This window comes from Manacus vitellinus, unplaced genomic scaffold (genome assembly GCF_001715985.3).
Source record: "Manacus vitellinus isolate BGI_N305 unplaced genomic scaffold, ASM171598v3 scaffold_59_pilon, whole genome shotgun sequence".
In the NCBI taxonomy this organism is placed as follows: domain Eukaryota; kingdom Metazoa; phylum Chordata; class Aves; order Passeriformes; family Pipridae; genus Manacus; species Manacus vitellinus.
Genome location: NW_021940681.1, coordinates 1,083,996 through 1,106,834, shown reverse-complemented (window position 1 = coordinate 1,106,834; position 22,839 = coordinate 1,083,996). Strand labels below are relative to the sequence as shown.

The 22,839-nt window shown below is 40.4% G+C and overlaps 1 protein-coding gene across 1 annotated transcript; it reads left to right on the top strand.

Moving 5' to 3' along the window:
• The first annotated feature begins 12,437 nt into the window (after positions 1 to 12,437).
• Positions 12,438 to 15,714, top strand: RAG1 (recombination activating 1). The gene has a single exon (XM_029963339.1). It carries the CDS (start codon positions 12,438 to 12,440, stop codon positions 15,546 to 15,548), a length of 3,111 nt encoding a protein of 1,036 aa, XP_029819199.1. The 3' UTR covers positions 15,549 to 15,714.
• Positions 15,715 to 22,839: the final 7,125 nt, after the last annotated feature.

Here is a 22,839-nt window from a genome sequence, read left to right as displayed (position 1 = left end):
AGGATCTGAGTCGGTATAATCTCACTAGCTGAACGCTTTTTGAACTTTTTGAACACTAGCTGAACTCTTTACCCCCTTATATTGTTTCTACAGAAACAGCAGTATGTCCATTCAGTTTACAGAAAAAAACTCCTATACCAGAGTCATTTTAATGAATGAGTCACTGCAACCAGTCAACATCCCAGACGCACACAAAAATCCCCTTATTCAGTGATATACTCCACTTCTACATAAAGCTTTTTGTCAGCACATGACCGAGTGGTTCATAAAAAAAGAAGTGCAAATATTATTGGCTCTTTTTAAATTGGGAAATTCAGGCACAAAGAGGCAACTTAAACAAGGTGATTTAAAAGCCAGATTTTAAACTTTGTTCCTGTTTTCTCTAAGACAGGATTCCTCCTACTACTCTTACCCATTTCATCTTATCTGTGAAGGAAGTCTTTCCTCCACACGTATTTATAGGTGTGGGGCAAGGCACAATTTTTCAAATAAAAATGCATACTGCTGTTACTCCGACCACTAACCGAGGTCTGATTACTCCAGCATAGTTTAAAACAATTCCTCTGTGAGTTCTAACTACTATAGTAGGAATTAGTTCTGTTTCTTGTGGCAGTTACTTTACCCTCCAAGAGCAGGAACACAGATTCAATCTTGAACAGAGCAGTGCTAGTGCAAAACTGACTACAGAAAAGTATACTTTGAATGTTTAATGATAGGTGTTTTCCCCAATGAAGGTGGAGCAGACAGTTTGTGAGCCTACTGAAGCAGTTTTTCATGTTCTTCCCTTGGGGAATTTAAAAAATGCTTTGGCTGGAAGAGGATGGATTTTAAAATTCAAACTAATATATATCCCAAAACTATACTAACATCTCCCAAAACCCACATCATTCTTCCTATTGATAATAGTTGGTATTCTTCCTCTGTGCCAAACAGAACTGAGTCAAATGCAAGCACAACAATATCCAGGTATTAACTTACACCTTGTGTATACCACAGCCTTTACAACTAATCCTTTGTTCTAATGTTACTAGTTTAATACATTAAACACTTTGCTAGACTGCTCTCTAAACCTTTTTTGTTTGCCCAACAGCCAGCTTTCAGATCCAGGAACAACAGAAATTAAACTAGATCATTATATGGTAATTCTTGTTTTTGCTAGAGTGAAGTTTCTCAGGCAGAGAAAGCCTTAAACTGTGTTTGGTAATGTGCCTGAAGTACCCTCTTCTAAAGCTAGGAAGTCCTATCACGCCTGATGGGTAGAGAGATAATGGGCTTTAGCTTGCACGGGAGGTACCCAGTCCTTGGGCTAGCAAAGGCTGATTTCACTCTCCAAGGCAACAGCTGTATTGTTTGACAATAGAAAGGGAGGTGCTTTCCAGGCCAAATGGTAATGGTCAGAACTTGTCTGATCATTACCTCTGCTGCAGAAATGTGGGAATGCCCTAAAGATCAAGCTGTCATGCCCCAGAAAAGACAGTTAAGACTACAGGGAGTCCCCATACTACTCTTCCAACTTCAAACCATAATGAACCCTTTCTTCACTAAATAACCCGTGCTATGTTGCTATCTACACTGCTGCATTACAAAGTGATTAGGCTGATGTGAGCTAGCACACTCAAACCAGAAGAGCAAACTCCTGCAAGAATAATGTACCTTATGATTGACAAAACAATGATTTCACAACAGAATTTAAACTGCCCATATTTTAAATTAACGCATGCAACAAAACTGTCTACTCTGATTTGTCAAGTCCCATAGTATATGGTGCTTAGGTAGAACTTTTACAGATTTTCATGCTCCAGAGAGCCACGGGATTAATTCAGAAATTCCTCTAAATGAAAAAATATTGCTGGTATCAGAAGATATCTTCAGACTGCCTGGAAAATCACATTATCATTAGAGTAATAAGGAGGAAATAAAATTAGGCATTTTATCCTATTTATACTGAAATATGAAACAATACCTTTGAGCATTTGGCAAAGGTGAAGGAATACTGTACAGAGAAAGTATCACTTTCCATAAGATAAAAAACTTTTAATATTAATCATTAAGTACTGAATACAATTAATTTCCACATGCCCTTTCCTAGAAAATTCACACTGATTAGCCATATAAATAAGGAAATCAATACAGAGGACTACTCCAAATCCTTTTTCTTACTTGAAGTTCACAAACATAATTAATTTGCTTGCAGCCTGGCCAGCAGATATCCAGAAGGGGAAATGCCTTGAGCACCACACCAACAGAAAAACTGGCCAAACTCCTCTCTTTTCGTCTTTTCTCCCACTGAGAACAGTTTTTTATGTATAGATTTCTGGGTCATGAGATTGACGGACCAGTGGAGTGACTTTGGATAATTTTATGGAGCAATACTTGCAACACTTATTCCCAGGCATAATAATTAATGGTCTACTGACAACTGATAAGCACCATGTGTTTCCATTATGAGGTTTGTAACTATCATCACTGTGGCCTCATCCAGGCAGAACATATGAAATTATGCAAATTCCTTTTAATTAATACCATAAAACACTTTCATTTAAAAGCTATCAAATGTCTAGACAAGCCAAAGCAATAAGAGATTTGGGCAGAACTTGTAACTGCAAAAAACAAATTCTGGTTTCTTATAAAAGTCTGCAAGCATGCTGCAAATATTTTGTTGAGGTAGCAATTTTTTTTTTTTCTAATAGCAGTACCCGCTAAGACTTTCAAGTCTTTTGGATAACCACTATACTTAACATTCTAACATGCGAACATGAAGACTTCACAGAAGAATTTTTGTTTGAGGCAAATAGAATTGAACAACATTCAGAGCTCATTAGACACTATCAAGAGCTCCTGATGCTGAAGCAGAGCAGCTCTTGGGAGTTTTGAAATTTTCCAGGTGATTTCTTTTTATTTGGAGAGAATGCTGTCAGGCTCTAATCACATACGTATTTTCATGCTGAATGTTACTTAGGAAACTAAATGGTGGCACACTCAGTTACATTCATATTTTATCCTACTTAGGTATGTCAAAACAAATTTCATTTTAGTGAGCAGTGGAAGCGTACTATACTGTATTTAACACCAAAATATTCCATGGGTTTTCCCATAACCAAAAAAGAAACCCAAGCCAAAATCCCCCAAACCTTTCTTCGGTTTATTAACTTCTAGATACAATCCATTGAGAATTGTTGAGAATAACAATATAAGGAAAGCATTGTTATTGAGAAGAACAATACTATTTAATTCTTTACTTTGGCAGTGACTCTGCTCTTTGGCCTCTGTTCTCCCTTTGCTCTCCCTACACCAAGAACACACTGAGATATGCATTGTGCCTTTCTACATCCCTCAAAAGATCTGAAGAGACTTTAAGGTGCTGCCTAATGGGGACAAAGTAAACACCAGGGCAGAAAGCACTTCAAGAGGCAGGGAGAAGCATGGCTATGAACAAATGTCATTTATGTTAGGTACAGTCTCAGGGCTAGATTTAATTACCATCTACCTCTACAAGCTTGTATCTGGCATTAGTAAAACAATCTGAGACTGGTAAAACAAACAGTGAATTAAGCAGACATTCTGAAACAATTAAAACATTTCTCCTTTTCAGTCCACCTTATATTTACTTTCATTGTCTTTTTGACATGCTTTATACCCAGAATCTTTTATCACCAGTTTTCACAGACTGGATCTAAAACCTTTTTGTATTTGCTTAGCTAATCTAAAAAAGCTATTTCTGTCTTGACAGGTTGCCATTCAATGGAGTCTGACTGAGCTTCACAAATCTTCACCTGCTGGGAAAAGCTGAAGGTAATGTGGAGTATGCAGAAGAATTATACCCAAAGCAATATCTACAAAATAATACAAAAACTAATACAGCTTGTTTTATCAGCATGTTTTTTCCTTCTTTTACTATAAGGACTAGTTCTATGGCCTTTTCACACAATGGAAAGGCAAAACAGTTTGCTTGCAAGTGTTAACACAGTTGGTGAACACAGCATAAAATGCATGGGAGATGTTCCCCCATTCCTTTTCCTACCTGTCCCTCACCGAAACTTCAAATCAACCCTGTATTTATCACTCAGTCAATGGTATCTAAGACACAAAAACCACACAGCTCATAGTTCTGCAGCATGCAGAACTTGTCAGAGGCAAACACGAAGAAATATTTTCGGCAAGCTTTAACTACTAGGTATAAGGGATATAATTAGAACATTTTCCTCCCACCTACACTGAGATTTCCGTTTAAGTACGAAAAGACTCGGCATGACCTATCTAAACCAGACGAAATTGATGGAAAGTACTACTGAAGTCGTAATTTATTACTCGTGTTAATTATCGTTAAATATAAAATACTGCCAGTCTCTACTAGAAAACAGAGCTGTCGGTTTTAGAATAGTAACCCATCTTGATAATTATCCCTTAACGTGTTACCGAAGAATTTACTTTGTATCTTCACTTCACTTGGGAAAAACAGAGCCCACGTTAAGCTGATGTGCTCGAGACAAGGGGGACCACAACTCGAGAGCCACGGGCTGCTCACGCTCCCACCGCAGTGCCATGGGGAGCTAAGAGGCAACACAAGGTCATTTCAGCCAGGCTCCCAGCCAGGTAAACCAGTGTATCTCGGAGCCCGCGCTGGCCGGTCTCAGATCGTGGCACACTTTCAGTTCCGGAGCAGCGCAGGCCGGCGCCTCAGCCCCATCACCGCCCTGCCCTACCGCAGGCACCCCCGGCCCTGCTCCGAGCCCCGAGCCCGCTCTCGGGGAAGGGGCCGCAGAGCTCCGCGGGGCTGGGCGGGCGCAGGCTCCGCTCCGAGCCGGCAGCCCCGGCCCGGCGGGGGAAACGCTCCGTGCCGGGCGCCGCCACAAGCCCGCGCCGGCCGGACTCCCGCCCGGCGCACCGGCCGGCCCTCGCTTCCACGTACAGCCGCCGGGCCCGCCGCAGCCCCGCCCTCGCCGCCCCCCGCGGCCCGCCCGGACTCACACCCGACCCGCGGCGATCCCCGCCCGCCGCCGCTTCCGCTTCTCCTCGGGAGGCGTCGGAGCGGCGGCTGAAGCGAGCGGGGGCCGCCCGAGGCGCCACGGCCCGCTGCAGCGCCTCCTGCCGCCGCGGAGGGGACGCGACACGGGGGGGGGGGGGGCGGGGCCGCCTCGCCAGGGCGGCGGGAGGGCAGTGCCGCCGTCATCCCGCCCCTTAAAAAGAAATAAAACCGTCACCAGCGGTGTTTGTGTGAGCATCGAATCTTTATGCTCCGCCGGCCTTTACTACGCTGCTGAGGCTCCTGTGAACAGCCATCAGGATGCTTTTCTGGGCTCCGTTGTGAACGCTGTTAAAAATGAGGCACTGAAAGCTGGAGAGGGTGGGGGTGGTGTGTGCGTAAAGGGCTCGGGATACGCAAAAAAGCCGTTTCTCTGTGTTAAACAAATTCTTATCAGAAATAATTTCCTCTCTCAACCTCAGCTGGCCCTTGGGAACCCCTGCAGGCACTGAGGCCGGGTGCGCTCCTCCCTCGGGGCGAGCGCTGGGGGGAACCTCTCCCGGGGGTTTGGACAGCGGCCAGTTGTGAGTGAAATACCGGCACAGTGTGAACACACAGACATCTTCATTTCCTTAGAAACAAACGAGAGGAATTCGATTGTTTGCATCGGAGAGTTTTCTTGGCAAGAATCTCATATTAACGCACATTTAAATCAAAAAAAACAACTGCTGTTCCCAGCGTTTGGGAGGATATAAGCTGGGGGTGGAGGGATTGTGAAACCACTTTTTCAGTGGTTTTCAGTGTCTCTGTCCACACGCCACAGTCCTTGGGAGCTGGAAATCAGTGGCCGGTGCCATCGCTACAGTGCCTGTCTCCCTCCGAGTGTTGAGCTCTCAGACTGCAGGATGCTGCTGGAGCCAAGGTGCATCCCAGGCACTAACGCACCCCTCCGAGCACTGTTTGTGTCCAGAACATATTTACGTTTCTTGTTAGGATCTGCCAGGAAGTTAAGAGTAAGGGCGGAGAGAGATATCTGGGCCATTACATAGGGCTCCAAAATATCACAATAAAGAAGGAATGATATTAAGAGTAAATAAACCAATAAATACTTTGTGGACCCTCTCCTGGACAACTAGCTGAATTTCAGAGCTATCCTTTTTCTCCTGCCCAGTGATCAAACTGCATGCTACTTTCATTAGCTGTAAAACGAGGAAATTTACCATTATGGGGCTTTGTAAAACAAATATCCTTAGATGGAGGGTTTTCCATGACTAAAAAAATACTACTAATTGGCAAGGTGCCCAGAGCACTGCTGTCCAACCTATTTTAATTGAGAATTCAAGGAACTTATCTGGAGTTTTTATTCCAAGTTTAAATTAAATGCTTTTATTGAGAAGTTTCCAAATCTGTATGGCTTAGGCCCCTGGTCATATATTAATGCCCATGCTGTAAGCGAAAGCAATGCAAAAATGCTTTTCTCCACTCGGTGGTGCCAGTGGCACAGGAAAATCATTTTCCAGCACTAGATCTGTGCAGCTGAAATTGTATGAGCAATTATGCTCATATGGACATAAACCACATCCAAAGCTGTAGCAATTTGAGATAAATTAAAATCTTTAGTTGCCTGCTGTATCCCTACAAGACAATATTTTTTCAAGGTGATTTCCTGGCTACTTGAAAGTAAAGCACTTGGTTAAGCTTATGTATGCTCATGTGGTTCCTTTGATAAAGAAGCTGATGCCTGTACAGTGCAGTTTTGCATGCGAACTCGAGCTCCTGGGGGAATGGTAGAGGTAGCCAGCTACCTGGGTGAAGTTCTGAATAAGTACCCCAGAGGGCGAGATTTGCTAAACTTCTCAAAGAGCCCTGAAATTCCTTAATGCTAACAATGTGTATTGTCAGGGAGTGGTGCCTGCCATTTCAAGATAAGAGAGGAATTCAGTATGTGACTGCAGAGAGTGATTTTGATTGATATCTGGTATTGCAGTCCGATCTGATATTTTTCTGAAAAGGTCTCTCCAAATGCTAGGGAGTGAATAGTAAAAATAGGCAGGTTGATAGGAAGTCCAGGCAAAACAATTGAAGAGCTAAGCTCAAGCCCTAGCCAGCTAATATTCTCAGAGGTATATAAATGCCTCAGACATTACATCCTTCTCCCACTCTGCCTTGGCCTGGAATGATATCTATGACTTCTTTTCCACCTTATCCTGACAATCCCATTCAGATGGTTTTGGTTGGGATTTATTTCATATTAGGGTTTTGCGTGTATTAGAATCTAAGCAAGGATATGAGGGTTTGATACCTGAACTTTTTTTACTTTCTCCATGCATTGCATATTCCATACATTATTTTCTTTCTCTATACATTATTTGCTCTGGCATGAATCATTACACTAGTTAGTAGGAACTGTTGGTCTCCCATGTGGCACAAACACTCAGGACTAATCACTTCTCCAAGACATCATCTTATGGGAATTGATGGCACTATGGGCACAGACCCCGACGCTTGGGGTTCCAAGTGTCTGAACCAACTTTATTGAGAACAACGGCATCTTATATGGGCAGTTCAAAAAGTAATAAACCATCCTCAGCCAATCACATCCAAGGAGCATGTGCGATAGAGCATCAGGAACTACATTTCCCAGAGTGCCCCTCGGCAGTATTCCTGTGACACTAACCACCACAGAGAATGACTTGGAGAAGAGTGTCTAGAAAGCTACGTGGTGGAAAAGAACCCGGAGGTGCTCGACAGCCAGCTGAACATGAACCAGCAGTGTGCCCAGGAGGCCAAGAAGGCCAATGGCACCCTGGCTTGTATGAGAAATTGTGTGGCCAGCAGGGCCAGGGCAGTGATTGCCTCTCTGTAGTCAGCATTTGGGAGGTCTCACCTCAAGCCTGTGTTCAGTTTTGGGCCCCTCACTGCAACAAAGATGCTGAGGTGCTGGAGTGTGTCCAGAGAAGGGCAACTGAGCTGGCGAAGGGTCTGGAGCACAATTCTGTGAGGAGCAGCTGAGAGAGCTGGGGTTTTTTAGCCTGGAGAAAAGGAAGCTCAAGGGAGACCTTACTGCTCTCTGCAAATATCTTCCTTTCAAGGAGGTTGTACCAAGGTGGGGGTTGCTCTACAGAGGAAATGGCTCACCTCAAGTTGCACCAGGGGAGGTTTAGATTGGATATTAGGAAAAATTTCTTCATGAGAAGGGCTGAACAAGTGTTGGAACAGGCTGCCCAGGGAAGTGGTTGAGTCATCATAGCTGTGGGTATTTAAAAGACATGTTGACATGGCACTTAGGGACATGATTTAGTGGTGGACTTGGTAGTGTTAGGTTTGCAGTTGAACTTGATGATCTTAAGGGTCTTTTCCAACCCAAAAGATTCTATGATTCTAAAAATTGAAAGCGTTGTAACATCAGAGTGGATAATAGAGTGGGGATCCTCTCATCTCTTTTAGATATAGCAAATGTCAAACAGTACAATTTTGCTGATTTTTCTTCTGGCTGACATCAGATGCTTTCAGGTAGGAGGCACACTAACTGGGAGATCCTGACCCGCAATCAAAGCCCAATGGCCTGCCTCAGCCAATTTCTCAGGGAAGACAGTGCAAGTCGAAAATGGGTTTGAGTCCTGCAGGATCACAGAGTCTCCCGAGAAAGAAAAATGCTTGGGTGTTTATGTAGTTATGCAACTATTGCAAATTCCTACTTCTGGAGTGTGAACTTATGTTCACATTTGAAAGGACTTGATGGATCACTAGAATTTTCACACAATTTTATGTGTGGAGACTGAAAACTTTCAGGGTGCTGTTGTATGAAAAAATTTGGTTTCTTTCCACTTTGAGTCAGTTTTTAAGACGGTTGCTCTGTGGAAACTAAGCCTGAGTCTTCTTGGGCTTCTCCAGGAAAGACACTCTACTGGCCACTGTTTGTAGCCATGTATGGCCTATACCTGGTTAAGTATCTAACAGTTACTCAATATGTATATAGCTAACTTCCATATTATTGATTTGTCCTCCCTGCCCAGGGCCTTCAAGGCCCCAGACATACACCACCAAAGAGGCAATATCCATGAAAATTAAATACTGGTATCAGGAGAAACACATTTTGTGATCCCTGTTGTTAATTCACCCTTGGCTTGGCTGCTGTTGACCTGAGGAAGTGGGACATTGATCTTCAATGAAATAGCTTTGATGTGCAACACCAGTGTGGCCAGAGACTAGGTTCTGCTCTCTAAGAGTTAACAGTGAAGAAATCAGCTATGAAACTATAAAGAAGAAAGCCAAATGCAAATCTTTGTGTTAAAAAACAGTGCAGGTGCTCCTCAGAGAGTGTCTGCATACTTATCTCAGAGCTCAGGAGTCTCACACAAGATGACCTTGTTTATGTGAATTTTGTGGTTAAGCCTCATAAATTGCCAGGTGCCACCTGGATTTGAGAGTTCTGTGTTGTGTTTAGTTCAAGTAACCTGTGGTTAGCACCAGGGTCATACTGGGAGCTCAGAGGGACAGGGATAAGTGAGATAAACAGCACTGCGTTGTCTTTAAAAAGCAGAGGGAACACAGAAAGAGTGACAGCATGCATGAGAGAGCAAACAAGCTTGACATTTGGAACAAACTGGGCAGACATAGCAGCAGCTCTACCAACTGACAGCAAGCTGAAGGTAGGCTAGTAGTATTAATGACAGCATCCCAGATGCTTGTAGGACATGCTAGTGTTGGTTCCTTTTCCTGGTGTAATGTGCAGATCAAGATTTTATTTTATACATGCTTTGTCACTTTGGAGGTTGTTCTGTTCATTTTGGAGAGACTTTCTATAAAGCAAGGTCTTCCTTGATGTGAACAAAAGTGTAGCAAACTTGCTTGTCTTCAGAAGTGTATGAAATACTGTGATCTGGGGAGAAAAGGGATTTCTTTTCCCTTTTCAAGATAAAAGGAGGCAATACTGAACACAGCTGTTTGACTCAATTAAATAACCGTGGCAGGAGATTCATGCCTGGGGTTCCCTCCATAAGAATCCGAGTGAGAAAAAAGATGTGACCCTCAACTAGAATAACAGAACACAGGCAAATTTAGCATGAGTAGCAGGAAATATTCCTAGCACTGGAAATATTTCTAGCTCTCCTAAGGGAGCTGCTGAATTCAACATTGCCTGGGAGCCAGGCAATTCAAAGCGTTTGATGAGTAGCCTGTTGTCAACAATTAACTACTGCAGAAGGTGAAGATCACATGACCTGAGAGGGCTTCTTTGTCATTCATTTCTTCCAGAACATGTTCAATGAAAGAGAGAAGAAAAAGAATGTTTAAACTTTTCCTTAGCAGGAGTAAACCCTGTCTGATTCATTTGAGCTGGTGACTAATAACAAGGGTCAGGTCATGGGTTTGGAGATGAGTATGGCACTACAGTGGCACTTACTCAAAGAGTTACAAGAGTAAAGAAAGTATTAAATATTTTGCTCTAAATGTGCTGGCTGTTTCTTTACAATGACTTAGATACCACCCAGAAGAGGAATTGCTCGTGATTTAAGAGATTCTGAAGGTGCTGTTGTGGATGGTGAAATGACACAAAATGGCATAGGGTGCTATGTAGAATAAAAGGATCTGTGAACAGTATAGGGCAACCAGCTATTCAATTACTCTGCAAGTGGTAGGAACACAGAACTGTTCAGGGGCAAATGGGTTGCTGCTCAGTGGATAAATTTGACCAAGTCAGTCACAGGATGCAGCCAAGACAGTGAGGCAGTAGTAATGCTCTGAATACATCTGTGCACAGCTGCACATCACAGAACTACGAACAACAGAATACAAGCAAGCATGTTGCTGGGCTGGATTGGTGGTGGACAGCAGGGGACTGCAGTGCAGACAGAGATATTTAGTAGCACAGGCAGCTGGACGGACCAATGTGTGCAGATGGGGGCAGTCGTATGGGCAGCTTGTTCTCAGTGGGATGGAATGAAGAGAAGCTGGGAAGAAAACAGACCTAAATTTTAGTTGCCAAGGCCTAATGAAAGATTTTGAAGTAAATCTCAGCTCTTCAGGAAAGAACTAAGCATACCGATATGTCATTCTGGATGTGGAACTTAATTAATTCATGCAGTCCCTTTCCCAATGGACTCTGAAAGGCTGTGCTGAAATGATGCTTTATCAAAAGGTTATAAATGAAATAATCTCAGAAACACCCTGGGCATCATCACTTTGGACCATGACTTGGATGTATTTCTTTATGAAGGACGCTTCCTGAAAAGACACTGAACTAAGGTTTCTAGCAAGTTATGTGGATTGCTACGTGATGATATAATCTGTTAAAGCAACCACAGCCATACCCATGTGATTTCTAGTTCTAGTACATTGTCTTAATATGCAGTTTTCCTCATTTTTATTACACCAATTGGATCAGTAAAAACAAAATAAATCAGAAAACATAATTGAATTTTCTCTATACTGTTTGTTTACTTTGTGCACTTTTCACAGCCAGGTAATGAAAAATAGGTTAGTTACTCTTGTTGTTGTTTCTACATGATTTGATTTTCTGAGACTGATGCAGTAGCAAAAAGTTTCAGTGTTTGAGGTGAAAGTCTGGTATTTACTTTTATACACACTATATTTCCATGGAAACCACATTGATACTACTTTTGGTTGCACCTCTATGAAAGCTAAAATTTGGGTCAAATTTAAACAGACATTTTCAGCTTTCCAGTACCAGTAATCCTTACAGAGAGAGTTCTCAGCAGGGTACTTAAACAGATGAGTAGTGTACAATCTATAAATATTTTCTCTACATCAAATTGCAGCCAGTATACATTTCCATATCTCCTTTAGAGTTCAGGGAACTGTAGTGCTTTGCAGCAATAGATGATACACTCTTCCTGCTTTAATGGAGCTACTCACATTCATTAAGCACAGGCTAAAGCACCTTACAAAACTGGAACCTTAATAAAGTTTGCACTGGGATTGAGTAGTATGTGCTGCCCATGTGGAATGGCATGTATTAGACACTTCAGACCAGATTCAGAACAAGCAGTGTGAGAGGAATGGTCTTGCTGATTTAGATAATACAGCACGAGACAGACAATATTGTACCTTTCAGACACCAATGGAGTTCAGTTTCACATAAAAAAATCATCAACTTTCAGAATTTAATTCTGTTGTCTGCAATAGCTTTACTTACGGTAAGTTCGGTCAGGCATAAGAAGGAAGGGGGCAGATTTAGATATTTGTACCAGATTGGTGATCTAATAGACACTTAATGCATCAGGATCAAAGTCAAAACGCAACTGGGTACTTATCTGAGATATTGAATGGTCAACATTGTTGGAGCCTCTCAGTTCAGTAGGTGTCTTGGATGAGTAACTCACTTTCAAAGCATTTCTCAGGTAAAGTGATTAGAACTGTTCTATTAAAACCCATAGCATTTTTGTTAATTTGGAAAATAAGCTAACCTGCATCTTTCTATTTCTCAGGTGATCTGGTTTCTGTCAGATTGAAGATGTCAGTAGCATCCCAAATGGGTCTACCTGAAGAAATTCAGCATCCATATAAAAAATTTTCTGAATGGAAATTCAAGCTCTTTAAAGTGCGATCATCTGAAAAAATGCCCTCTGATGACAGGCAGCACATAAACAAAGATCAGGCAGAAGGGATTGCTTCTTCAAACAAAGAAATCATACTGCATAAAGATGAAACAGTGTCAAGAGATGAAAAGATGGAGTTAATGACCAATAGGCAGGCACTTGAGAAAGAGGCCCATGACATGAAAACACGAGACAATAGAGCTCATCAGAACAATCTGAAGCAACTTTGTCGCATCTGTGGAGTTTCATTTAAAACTGATTGCTACAAGAGAACTCATCCAGTGCATGGGCCGGTGGATGATGAAACTCTGTGTCTTCTGAGAAAGAAAGAAAAAAAAGCAACCTCTTGGCCAGATCTTATTGCTAAGGTTTTCAAGATTGATGTGCGAGGGGATGTTGATACTATCCATCCCACTCGGTTTTGTCACAACTGTTGGAGTATTATCCATAGAAAATACAGTAATACCCTATGTGAGGTATATTTTCCTAGGAACAGCACGATGGAGTGGCAACCTCACTCCCCAAACTGTGATGTATGCCATACTACCAGTCGAGGGGTCAAGAGAAAAAGCCAACCATCAAGTGTACAACAAGGCAAACGTGTGAAGACCATTGTGGAACGTGCTCGACTAAACAGAGGCGTAAAGAACCAGGTACAGATAAACAACAAAAATTTAATGAAAGAGATTGTCAATTGCAAGAATATACATCTCAGCACCAAGCTGCTTGCAGTTGATTACCCAGTAGATTTCATTAAATCAATTTCTTGCCAGATTTGTGAGCATATTTTGGCAGATCCAGTGGAAACAACATGCAGACACTTGTTTTGCAGAACTTGCATCCTTAAATGTATCAAGGTTATGGGCAGCTATTGCCCCTCCTGCTGGTATCCTTGCTTCCCTACTGATCTGGTAACCCCAGTGAAATCCTTCCTGAACATCCTTGATAGCCTGGGTATAAGATGCCCTGTAAAGGAATGTGATGAAGAGATTTTGCATGGAAAATATGGCCAACACCTCTCCAGCCACAAGGAGATGAAAGATAGAGAGCTCTATAGCTACATAAATAAAGGTGGCCGACCAAGGCAGCATCTCCTATCTTTGACAAGGAGAGCTCAGAAACATCGTCTAAGGGAACTGAAACGTCAAGTCAAGGCTTTTGCTGAGAAAGAAGAGGGTGGTGATATAAAGGCTGTATGCATGACTTTGTTCCTTCTAGCTTTAAGAGCAAAAAATGAACACAGAAAAGCAGATGAATTGGAGGCTATAATGCAAGGGAGGGGATCTGGACTTCATCCTGCTGTCTGTCTGGCAATCCGAGTCAACACATTTCTCAGCTGTAGCCAGTACCATAAAATGTATAGAACTGTAAAAGCTGTCACTGGGAGGCAGATCTTCCAACCCTTGCATGCTCTTCGCACTGCTGAGAAAGCCCTCCTACCAGGTTATCACCCATTTGAATGGAAACCTCCCTTGAAAAATGTATCCACTAATACAGAGGTAGGAATTATAGACGGTCTATCAGGATTGCCACTCTCAGTTGATGACTACCCAGTAGACACAATTGCAAAGAGATTTCGATATGATGCAGCCTTGGTTTGTGCCTTAAAGGACATGGAGGAGGAGATCTTGGAAGGCATGAAAGCAAAACATCTGGACGACTATTTGAATGGTCCCTTCACCGTGGTAATAAAAGAGTCCTGTGATGGAATGGGAGATGTCAGTGAGAAGCATGGAAGCGGGCCTGCTGTCCCAGAGAAGGCTGTTCGCTTTTCTTTCACAGTTATGAACATTGCTATAGCACATGGGAATGAAAGCAAGAGGATCTTTGAGGAAGTAAAGCCAAATTCAGAGTTGTGTTGCAAGCCCTTGTGCCTTATGCTGGCTGACGAATCAGATCATGAAACTCTAACGGCAATCCTGAGCCCCCTCATAGCAGAAAGAGAGGCTATGAAAAACAGTGAACTGCTACTTGAAATGGGAGGCATCCTGAGAACATTCAGATTTGTCTTTAGGGGTACAGGATATGATGAGAAACTTGTGCGGGAAGTGGAAGGGCTGGAGGCCTCAGGTTCCACTTACATTTGTACCCTGTGTGATGCAACCCGCTTGGAGGCATCCCAGAATTTGGTCTTCCACTCCATAACCAGGAGCCATGCTGAAAATCTGGAGCGATATGAAATATGGAGGTCCAACCCATATCACGAATCTGTTGATGAGCTCCGTGACAGAGTGAAAGGTGTTTCAGCCAAACCTTTTATTGAGACCGTTCCCTCCATAGATGCATTGCACTGTGACATTGGCAATGCAACAGAGTTCTACAGGATTTTCCAGATGGAGATTGGTGAACTTTACAAGAATCCTGATGTGTCTAAAGAGGAGAGGAAGAGGTGGCAGTTGACTCTTGACAAACACCTCAGGAAGAAGATGAACTTGAAGCCTATGATGAAGATGAGTGGAAATTTTGCTAGAAAGCTCATGTCCAAAGAGGCAGTAGAGGCAGTATGTGAATTAATAAAGTGTGAGGAAAGGCATGAAGCCCTAAAAGAACTAATGGACCTCTATCTGAAGATGAAGCCAGTGTGGCGATCCTCATGCCCTACCAAGGAGTGCCCAGAACTGCTGTGCCAGTATAGCTACAATTCACAGCGTTTTGCTGAGCTCTTATCTACAAAGTTCAAGTACAGATATGAAGGCAAGATTACAAATTATTTCCACAAAACACTTGCTCATGTTCCTGAAATCATTGAAAGAGATGGATCCATAGGGGCCTGGGCAAGTGAAGGAAATGAGTCTGGAAACAAACTGTTTAGGAGGTTCCGAAAAATGAATGCCAGGCAGTCCAAATTCTATGAGATGGAGGATGTCTTGAAACATCACTGGCTATATACCTCTAAGTACCTCCAGAAGTTCATGAATGCTCATAAAACATTAAAAAACCAGAGCTTCACCATTGATTCAGAGGATAGTTTAGGTGACTCCTTGCCAGTGGAGGTCTTGGGAAAAAATGATTCAGCAGTACTCTAAATGTAAACCACCTTTGGTGTTTGGTTTGTAATGATGTCTTTCTGCAAGGAAGCAGATTCTTTTTCAGATCTGCAGAGGTACAGGGAAGTCTGAAATGATCATTTTTACACTCCCTATCAAAGGTGCTGAGAGGAGTTTAATAAACGCCATGCCTGTTGGGAGTTTCCAAGAGACAATGCACTGGTGCATTTACTAGTTGTTAAATTACATGAAAGCAGAAACAAATTGCAAAGAAGGGTCTCTGTTTTGTTTTGGTCTTGGAGTGTTGTTTCTAAGTGATAAAATCAAAGTAGACAAGGTTTTATAGAGAGTATTATTTTGGAAGGAATACGATTCTGGAGAGTTAAGACAGTTGCTGAAAAAGGGAGCATGGCTGTTTGTTCTGTTTTACTTTTTAGAGCTATTTTGCTATTTACTTTTCAAGAGGGTTTGATTATTTTATTGATGGTTCTTTGGTTTTTATAAGTAAGGATTCGTCAGTAAGACACTTGGATAATTGATTTGGCATAAAGTTCAGTTATTTTTGTATAAAATACTGACTAAAGATGCAAACTTTGATCTCACGTATTCTAAAAATATTATTTAACATATATGTTGTAGTACTGCTTAGGAGCAGATGGTGATATCGCCATGCTAATTTACTATATGAAGATATAGGAAAGGTAACTGAAGTTTTTAAAATATATTTTTATCATAGCCTCTTTACTCTAAAATGCAGACTTGTTCTCGTAAGTCAGGATTTACAGTGCCTTGTGGTTATCTCATTATACAAAGCACATTCAAGCTCTGCTGTGTAGCTTACTGCTTCATGAGCATTTTAGATTTCTATGGTTACTTCAGTATATAGTACAATTTGTATTAGTATAGTTATATTGAATGAATTCTTGGCCTCACTGAAGTCACCAGTAAATCATCATTAATACCAGCAGGCCCACAGTTTCACCAAGTGACTTTAGTCACAGCAGTCCCATTTGTCAGAAGATGTTTATTACTTTGATAAGATAGATGACAGTAGGATATTTCACTGACTGCTGCTGATGTACTCCAACTGTATCTGACAGGGAGCTTTTTCACACCTGGGATATAACACACTCACAGCCTCATTTTCCAAATATGTGAAAGTGGAATTATATCTATTTACCTCAAAGATAGTTGCATTCATGACTAGTTAAAAAGTAATAAACTGTCTTGAAATTTCTGCATAACATATTTTACACTATTACTCAGTGTTTAGTTGGTATTTATCTCTCTGAAGTGATATTTAGTATATTCATATACTAAAATTATATGGCTTTAATTCAATTACATATTCATGAAACATACTCAAGTACCTCAGATGCCCCAAAATCATCTGGCCTTTCAGATTTGCATCTGTAGCTAAGATATTACTCTAATTGGAGTAATATTTCTGAAACAAGATTAAATGCGGAAATAATCAAAGTGTGGATCTAAAAGAATCTACCTTTTTTTTTTTATTTTGATGTGGCAGAAGTTGGTTCCTGAGTGTAAGTGAACAACAAACTTAAAAGAATTAATGGTCTGAGGTTTGTTTCATAGTAAAGTTTCTTTGAGGGTCTGGCATTTACCATTTATGGACAATGAAAAATAGAGTTAAGTGTTAGTAATTAATACAAATATTAGTGTTATTCTAATTATGCCTTTCTTTTGGTTTTTATTAATTAAAATAATATTTTACAAGTGTTCTGTAATTTAGGATTTTGGTTTAACATGGTTTCTTTAAACATAGTATAAATGTCAAACCTGCATTTAGAAACACAATGTCAAAACCTGCAGTTGGAAATAATGCCTTTTTTCTTAGCAGTCATAAGGACTACAACATCTTTTGTATGGTGTACCCTGTATATCTGTATATCTGTACTTACTGACTGTTCATTTCTAGATTAATTTTTAAAAAAAATTTCTTTGAAAACAAATATTTCTCATATAGCATAACAACTAGTTTTACGTAAGTATCATTCTTTACCAATAAATGTAGATCACAAATACATCTGTTTCCCATGGAGTATAAATATGAAGAAGAAAGAAAATCTTTTAGCAGTAAATGCAGATACAGTTTTCATTTTTGGTCAACATATATTTTATTATACAGATAGTTGCACACTTTTCTTTTTTCTCTTTATGTGTATTTGGGACAACTGTATTACCTTATGTTTTATCCTTGACTTTGCTTGAATAAATTAGGGGTTTGTTTAACAATCTCAACTAATTTCATGGTGATTTTCACTCCATTTAAGTGGTGTATATAATTTTTGTTGCCTTTTGCATAGGAATGAATTTCACCCCCATGTAATCCAAACTTGTCCATTACAATGAATATGTATTGTGGAATGACAGACCAGACTTTGTTAATTTTGCACATGTAATTTCAGTGACTCTGTTAACATTTTCAAATTCCAAATTCAATTTAACAGGCTGCTGATGTAACAGCAAGTGATTTGTCTCACTATCTTTAACAGGGTTGAGTAAGTTTTATCCTTACATGTATGATTTCTTAAGACAAGCCTTATATCCTGGGGTAACTCATCAGACTGAGCAAAACCTGGATGGGGATAGAGAAATGCAGTGGGACGTGAAAGTATTCTTTTCTGAAATATTATTAAGCCATAAAGACACATTTCACATTCTACCAGCTCTGGGCAGGATAGCTGACACAGAGAAGTACTACTATTTTTTTTTCTTTTCTGTTTTTTTAGATTTGAGTCTAGTTTAATCTTCTATTTCGCCATTGTTGACATCTTCTGTAAATCAGTTGAGAATTTTGAGCTCATTAGAACAAACAGTACTGAAAGGGTAGGTACCGTCAAGTACAAGCTTTTGTAAACAGAGCTAAAATAACAATGCTGCATGCACTGAGCCATGCATGGGAGGGCAAACAAATCCTGACTGCAGACAGGTGCATCATTTGGTTATGCAGCCTATTGTTAAGCTTTCTGATTTTGAAGAGGCTTTAGAAATATGGAGACACTTCTATTCATGGTATTCTTTCAAACTTCCACATTTTCTTTTTTACATTAATAATTGGTACAAATCCTTCAGTAATTCATGGTAAATAATTACCGTCTTGTTATGAAATTGTATTGGCTGTAGTTTTTATACAATCACATGATGTTTCTTGTTTTGTTTTATTCGAGGGCTTTGTATTGTGAATTGACATGTTATAAAATGATGTGAACTATGTTAGAAGCCATGATCTTTGTATCATATTTTTTTTCTCACAGGAATAATTCTATTGCCTTAAAGCAAATCAACTTTGACTTTTAGTCTGGTAGTTCAGACACAAACTCTAGATATTTACAGCATCCTAATTTCTGATTACATTGAGTTCTTTGCTTTGTCTCACTGATGGTTTCATAATTTTACTTTTTCTTAATGTATTACAGTTTCCTAATTAATTTCCTAATTCAGTTTAAAATAAAGGTCTTATAAATATTTACGCTTCTGACTTCTGATTTCTTAACAGTTTTTCAATGATGCACATAATTTCATGGTATCAGTCTTACTTTTCATTCAGATTCTGGATGTTTTTCATAGTTAGGCTGTTCTAATACCCAGAGGCTGTGATTCCAGCCCTGTTCTGGAATTCACTAAATTAACACAAATGAAGATTCCTCTGTGAGTCTCAGCAGTACTTTCAGCACCCTTCCTCACAGGCAACTGTGTGACAGAAAAATAACTGATATAAATCCAGTTTTATTTAGTCTGTAAATGGCTTTTTCTTCATTTAAAAATACCACCCCAGATTTTATCTAAAATCAGCCTTGCACTGTTATCTACATGATGAAACATTAAGTCTCTTTACTGGTTTCTGTGCATCCTTTTCATCAAATTTTGACTCCTTGTCAGAGACCGAACTGTAAAGATTACTTCCAATCTACCTTTCAGTTCATTATTTGAAGTTAACCTTTATTCTACTTCAGAAAAATCTTTCTTTCTTCCTTATAATGATATTTCTGGGTTAAAAGATTTATGTAAACAAACTGGTTTGGATGGAACTAATGATGAGCAAATTAAGCTACCTGATTTCTTTGTGTAATCAGATAATTAGACATCTCATATCTGCACTTTATGTCACCAACATATTTTTTTCATCTGACCTCAAATAAAAAAAATGTTGGATGGAAAAAATCAGAACTCATATAAAACAAAAAAACAAGCCTGAGAGAGTTTTCTGGTAATGATTTAACTCCGTTACTCCTAAATCTGTAATAACTGACTGAATTTTCCTTTCCATGTATTCCTGTTGGGATCAGATGAAGAATAATGAGGCCTGTCCCTGCTCTTCTTCAGAGTGCTGTTTTAGAGGACTGAATATGGTATAATTTTCCAACAGCTGACCAGCTGCAACTCTGTTTCCTTAAGTGTTTAGGGAGCTTTTCTACTTTTGCATCAAGCTTAATATTGTTCATGATCCAAAAAGACATATTAGGAAGGATTTATTTAGCACCTTTTCTAGCAGCATCAGGAGAGAGGTCAAGAGGTGTGTTTTCAATGCCCAGCTCTTCCTCTGGAGATGGGCACTCTGAGCAAGTGGACAAGGAAATATGTGCACATCTGTGGCAGTGGCCAGTGCCCTGTTTTTCCTGTGTATGTATATGGATATGGATATGCGTATAGAAACCAGAAAGTTTATAAGGTTATTGCCTTGCTTTTTTCAAATTAAAAATGGGCTCTGGTGTCACAGTTTTCGAAGTAGAGACAACAATTGGAGTTTGATTTTCAGAGGCTCAAGGCTTTCCCAAAAGTTCAGTCTTGTTTGAAACGGAATAGAATAGGAAATCAAATATGGAGGGAGGTATAGCCACCAATCATTAAAAAAAAAAGAGAAGTAAGGCAATCCTTTTGTCTTTAATACATAGGGTCTAGGAGTAAATAACTTTACAGATTCCATTTCAATCTGAATTCAATATTTTCCTTTTGCTTTAGGCTCCCAGTTGCATTATTTCCACTCATTCTAATGGTCTATTGGTACAGTGAGTCACTCTGAACTACGACACATGCTTTGGAGCTACCACTAAAGTTTGTGCTGTGCCTTTGCTGTACATTAATCAGGTACTTCAAGGTCCAAGCACCTTTCAATACTAGTAAAATCCATATATTATTCTCATAAAAGCTGATAATAGCAGTACGGTATTACTAAAATCTATCTGGGAACCATGATGCTGTATATTGTGGTTACAAAACACACAGGTCAGTTGAATGCAGATACAATAGAGATTTATTTCTGCACTCAAATCTACTTCATTTTATCTGCTAATTCAAACCTGCCTGAGCAAGAAACATCTTGTATTGATTAGCTGGTTTTGAAGACAATGAATGCTTTTAAAGTACATGACTCAGTAAATTAAGTACTTTCTGCAGTCTTGAATGCTATGTCAAGTGTCTTCTTTACAGGCTGAAGTTCATATATCTCTTTATGTTCGAGTGCTTTCAAGTGTTTTATATTTTACTTACAACTTCCTCTTTCTGCAGTAACTACAGTCTCTGAACTGTGATTTAATGCTGTTTGCACAGCCCTTCACTGTGAGGCTGGGACATGGTTTAGCCAAGCAATTTCTCCCTCCTACTCAAATAAACCACACATTTTAAGAAAGCACAGCTCAAATATATAATACACTAATGTTATGGGCCCAATGAGGTATAACATAAAGTCTGAGTGAGAGTTGTTCTTTCATAGCCACAGTGTTAAAGGACAATAACTCAGGTAACAACTGAAAGGGGCTGCAATGTGTGCTTGTGCTTGCCACATGCTGAGTGTACCTGCTCTCAGCTCCCAGGGGCTCAAGGAGTCACTGAACCTGCACGAGGCAGTTCCGGAAATTCAGAGTAGCTCCCAACACACTGCAACCACAACACCAGTGCCCGAGTCACCAGGCTTTATCTCAGGCTGAACGTCACTTCTGCTAAGGCAGTGTCAAGCTTTACCTCAAGAAAATGTTTCCATCCTTTCGTCTGCACTAGCAGACAAATTTGTCACACAATATGCTGTCTGTGGAATTTGAGATAATGACAGTAACTGGGAGAAATAACAGGCAAAAACTCAGACTGGATATTGCCCAGGAGTTCAATAACTGTGAGGAGTCCTGTTATTGTAAAATGGCAAAGTGATAAGGGGTGGAGTTTTGTTGTGGGAGTATATTGTCACTCTTTGTTGGTGTCGTGATGATGTGGATTTTTTTTTGTTTTGTTGATGTAAATAAGTCCATGATGAACATGCATGACAATTCAGCTCACTAACACCTCTGACTAACCTACAAAAGGGGATGTTGCCAAACATCATTGGTTTGAAGGGACTTTACATGGGCATGATATTAATTTCCTCCTTGGAAAAACATATAGCACTATATACTCTGAGCTTATGTAAAGTAGCATGACAAAGGAAATGGGAAGTTGGCATTGAAATCTATGAATTAATACTCATATCAAAATATTGAGAAGGGAGTCAGGGTGATATACTTCCCATTTACAAGCTCAACCCAAACCATCACCTCCCTCAGCACATGAAAAGGTTGGAAATGGAAATTTTGTACAGTTGCCTTTTACTTTTCTCTGCTGTTGACTGGAGTTGGTAAGGTTTTAAGGGGAGTACTGTGGATATACATCCACGTTGATAGGAACACTGTGCTACACAGGCTGCTTTGTAAAGGAGTGGCTGCTCAGGGTCTGCACATAGTGATCAAATACCTGACAGCTGCTGCTGCTCCTGTTTTTCTTTTTTATTCAGGGATCCAGCGTGAGAGTTGGACTGTGAATACTGTGCTATTATTGTTGGCTCACAAATGGTGAGCTGATGGTATTGATTTTCTGAAAAGATGTTTGGAGCAGTAATAAAAATAAAAGTCAAGAGTGATGAGGCTTTACAAATAGCCAATAAAAGAATCCCCCAAAAAACTTATTAAACTCTTGGGCTATTCAACCTTGACAATGTCCTTTTCAATCTGAATTTAATCTTCTCCTCATGCTTTGAACAGCCAACAGCATTTGTTTCTACGCTCACAAATGCTCCACTGGCCCAAAGGATCACTTTCAGCTACAGCTTGCACTTCTAAGCTTTCACACTCTACAGAGTTTACTCTGGGAAAGCAGAGAGGGAAATGGGTAGTGTAGGACCTGAGTAAATGATAAAAGTCCTCTTCATCAGAAGGAACTACTTCTAAAGTCGGTGGGAGTTCCAGCATGGAGTGTCTGTGAAGCTAGACCCCTTATTAGGCTTCATGTGGTTCTCCCAAGCATACATGCTGTCCTTTTGTAAACTTGAGGATTTACAATGTTT

Excerpts from the sequence above, each read along its gene's own strand:
- RAG1 (XM_029963339.1), top strand. The coding sequence starts at position 12,438 with ATGTCAGTAGCATCCCAAATGGGTCTACCTGAAGAAATTCAGCATCCA.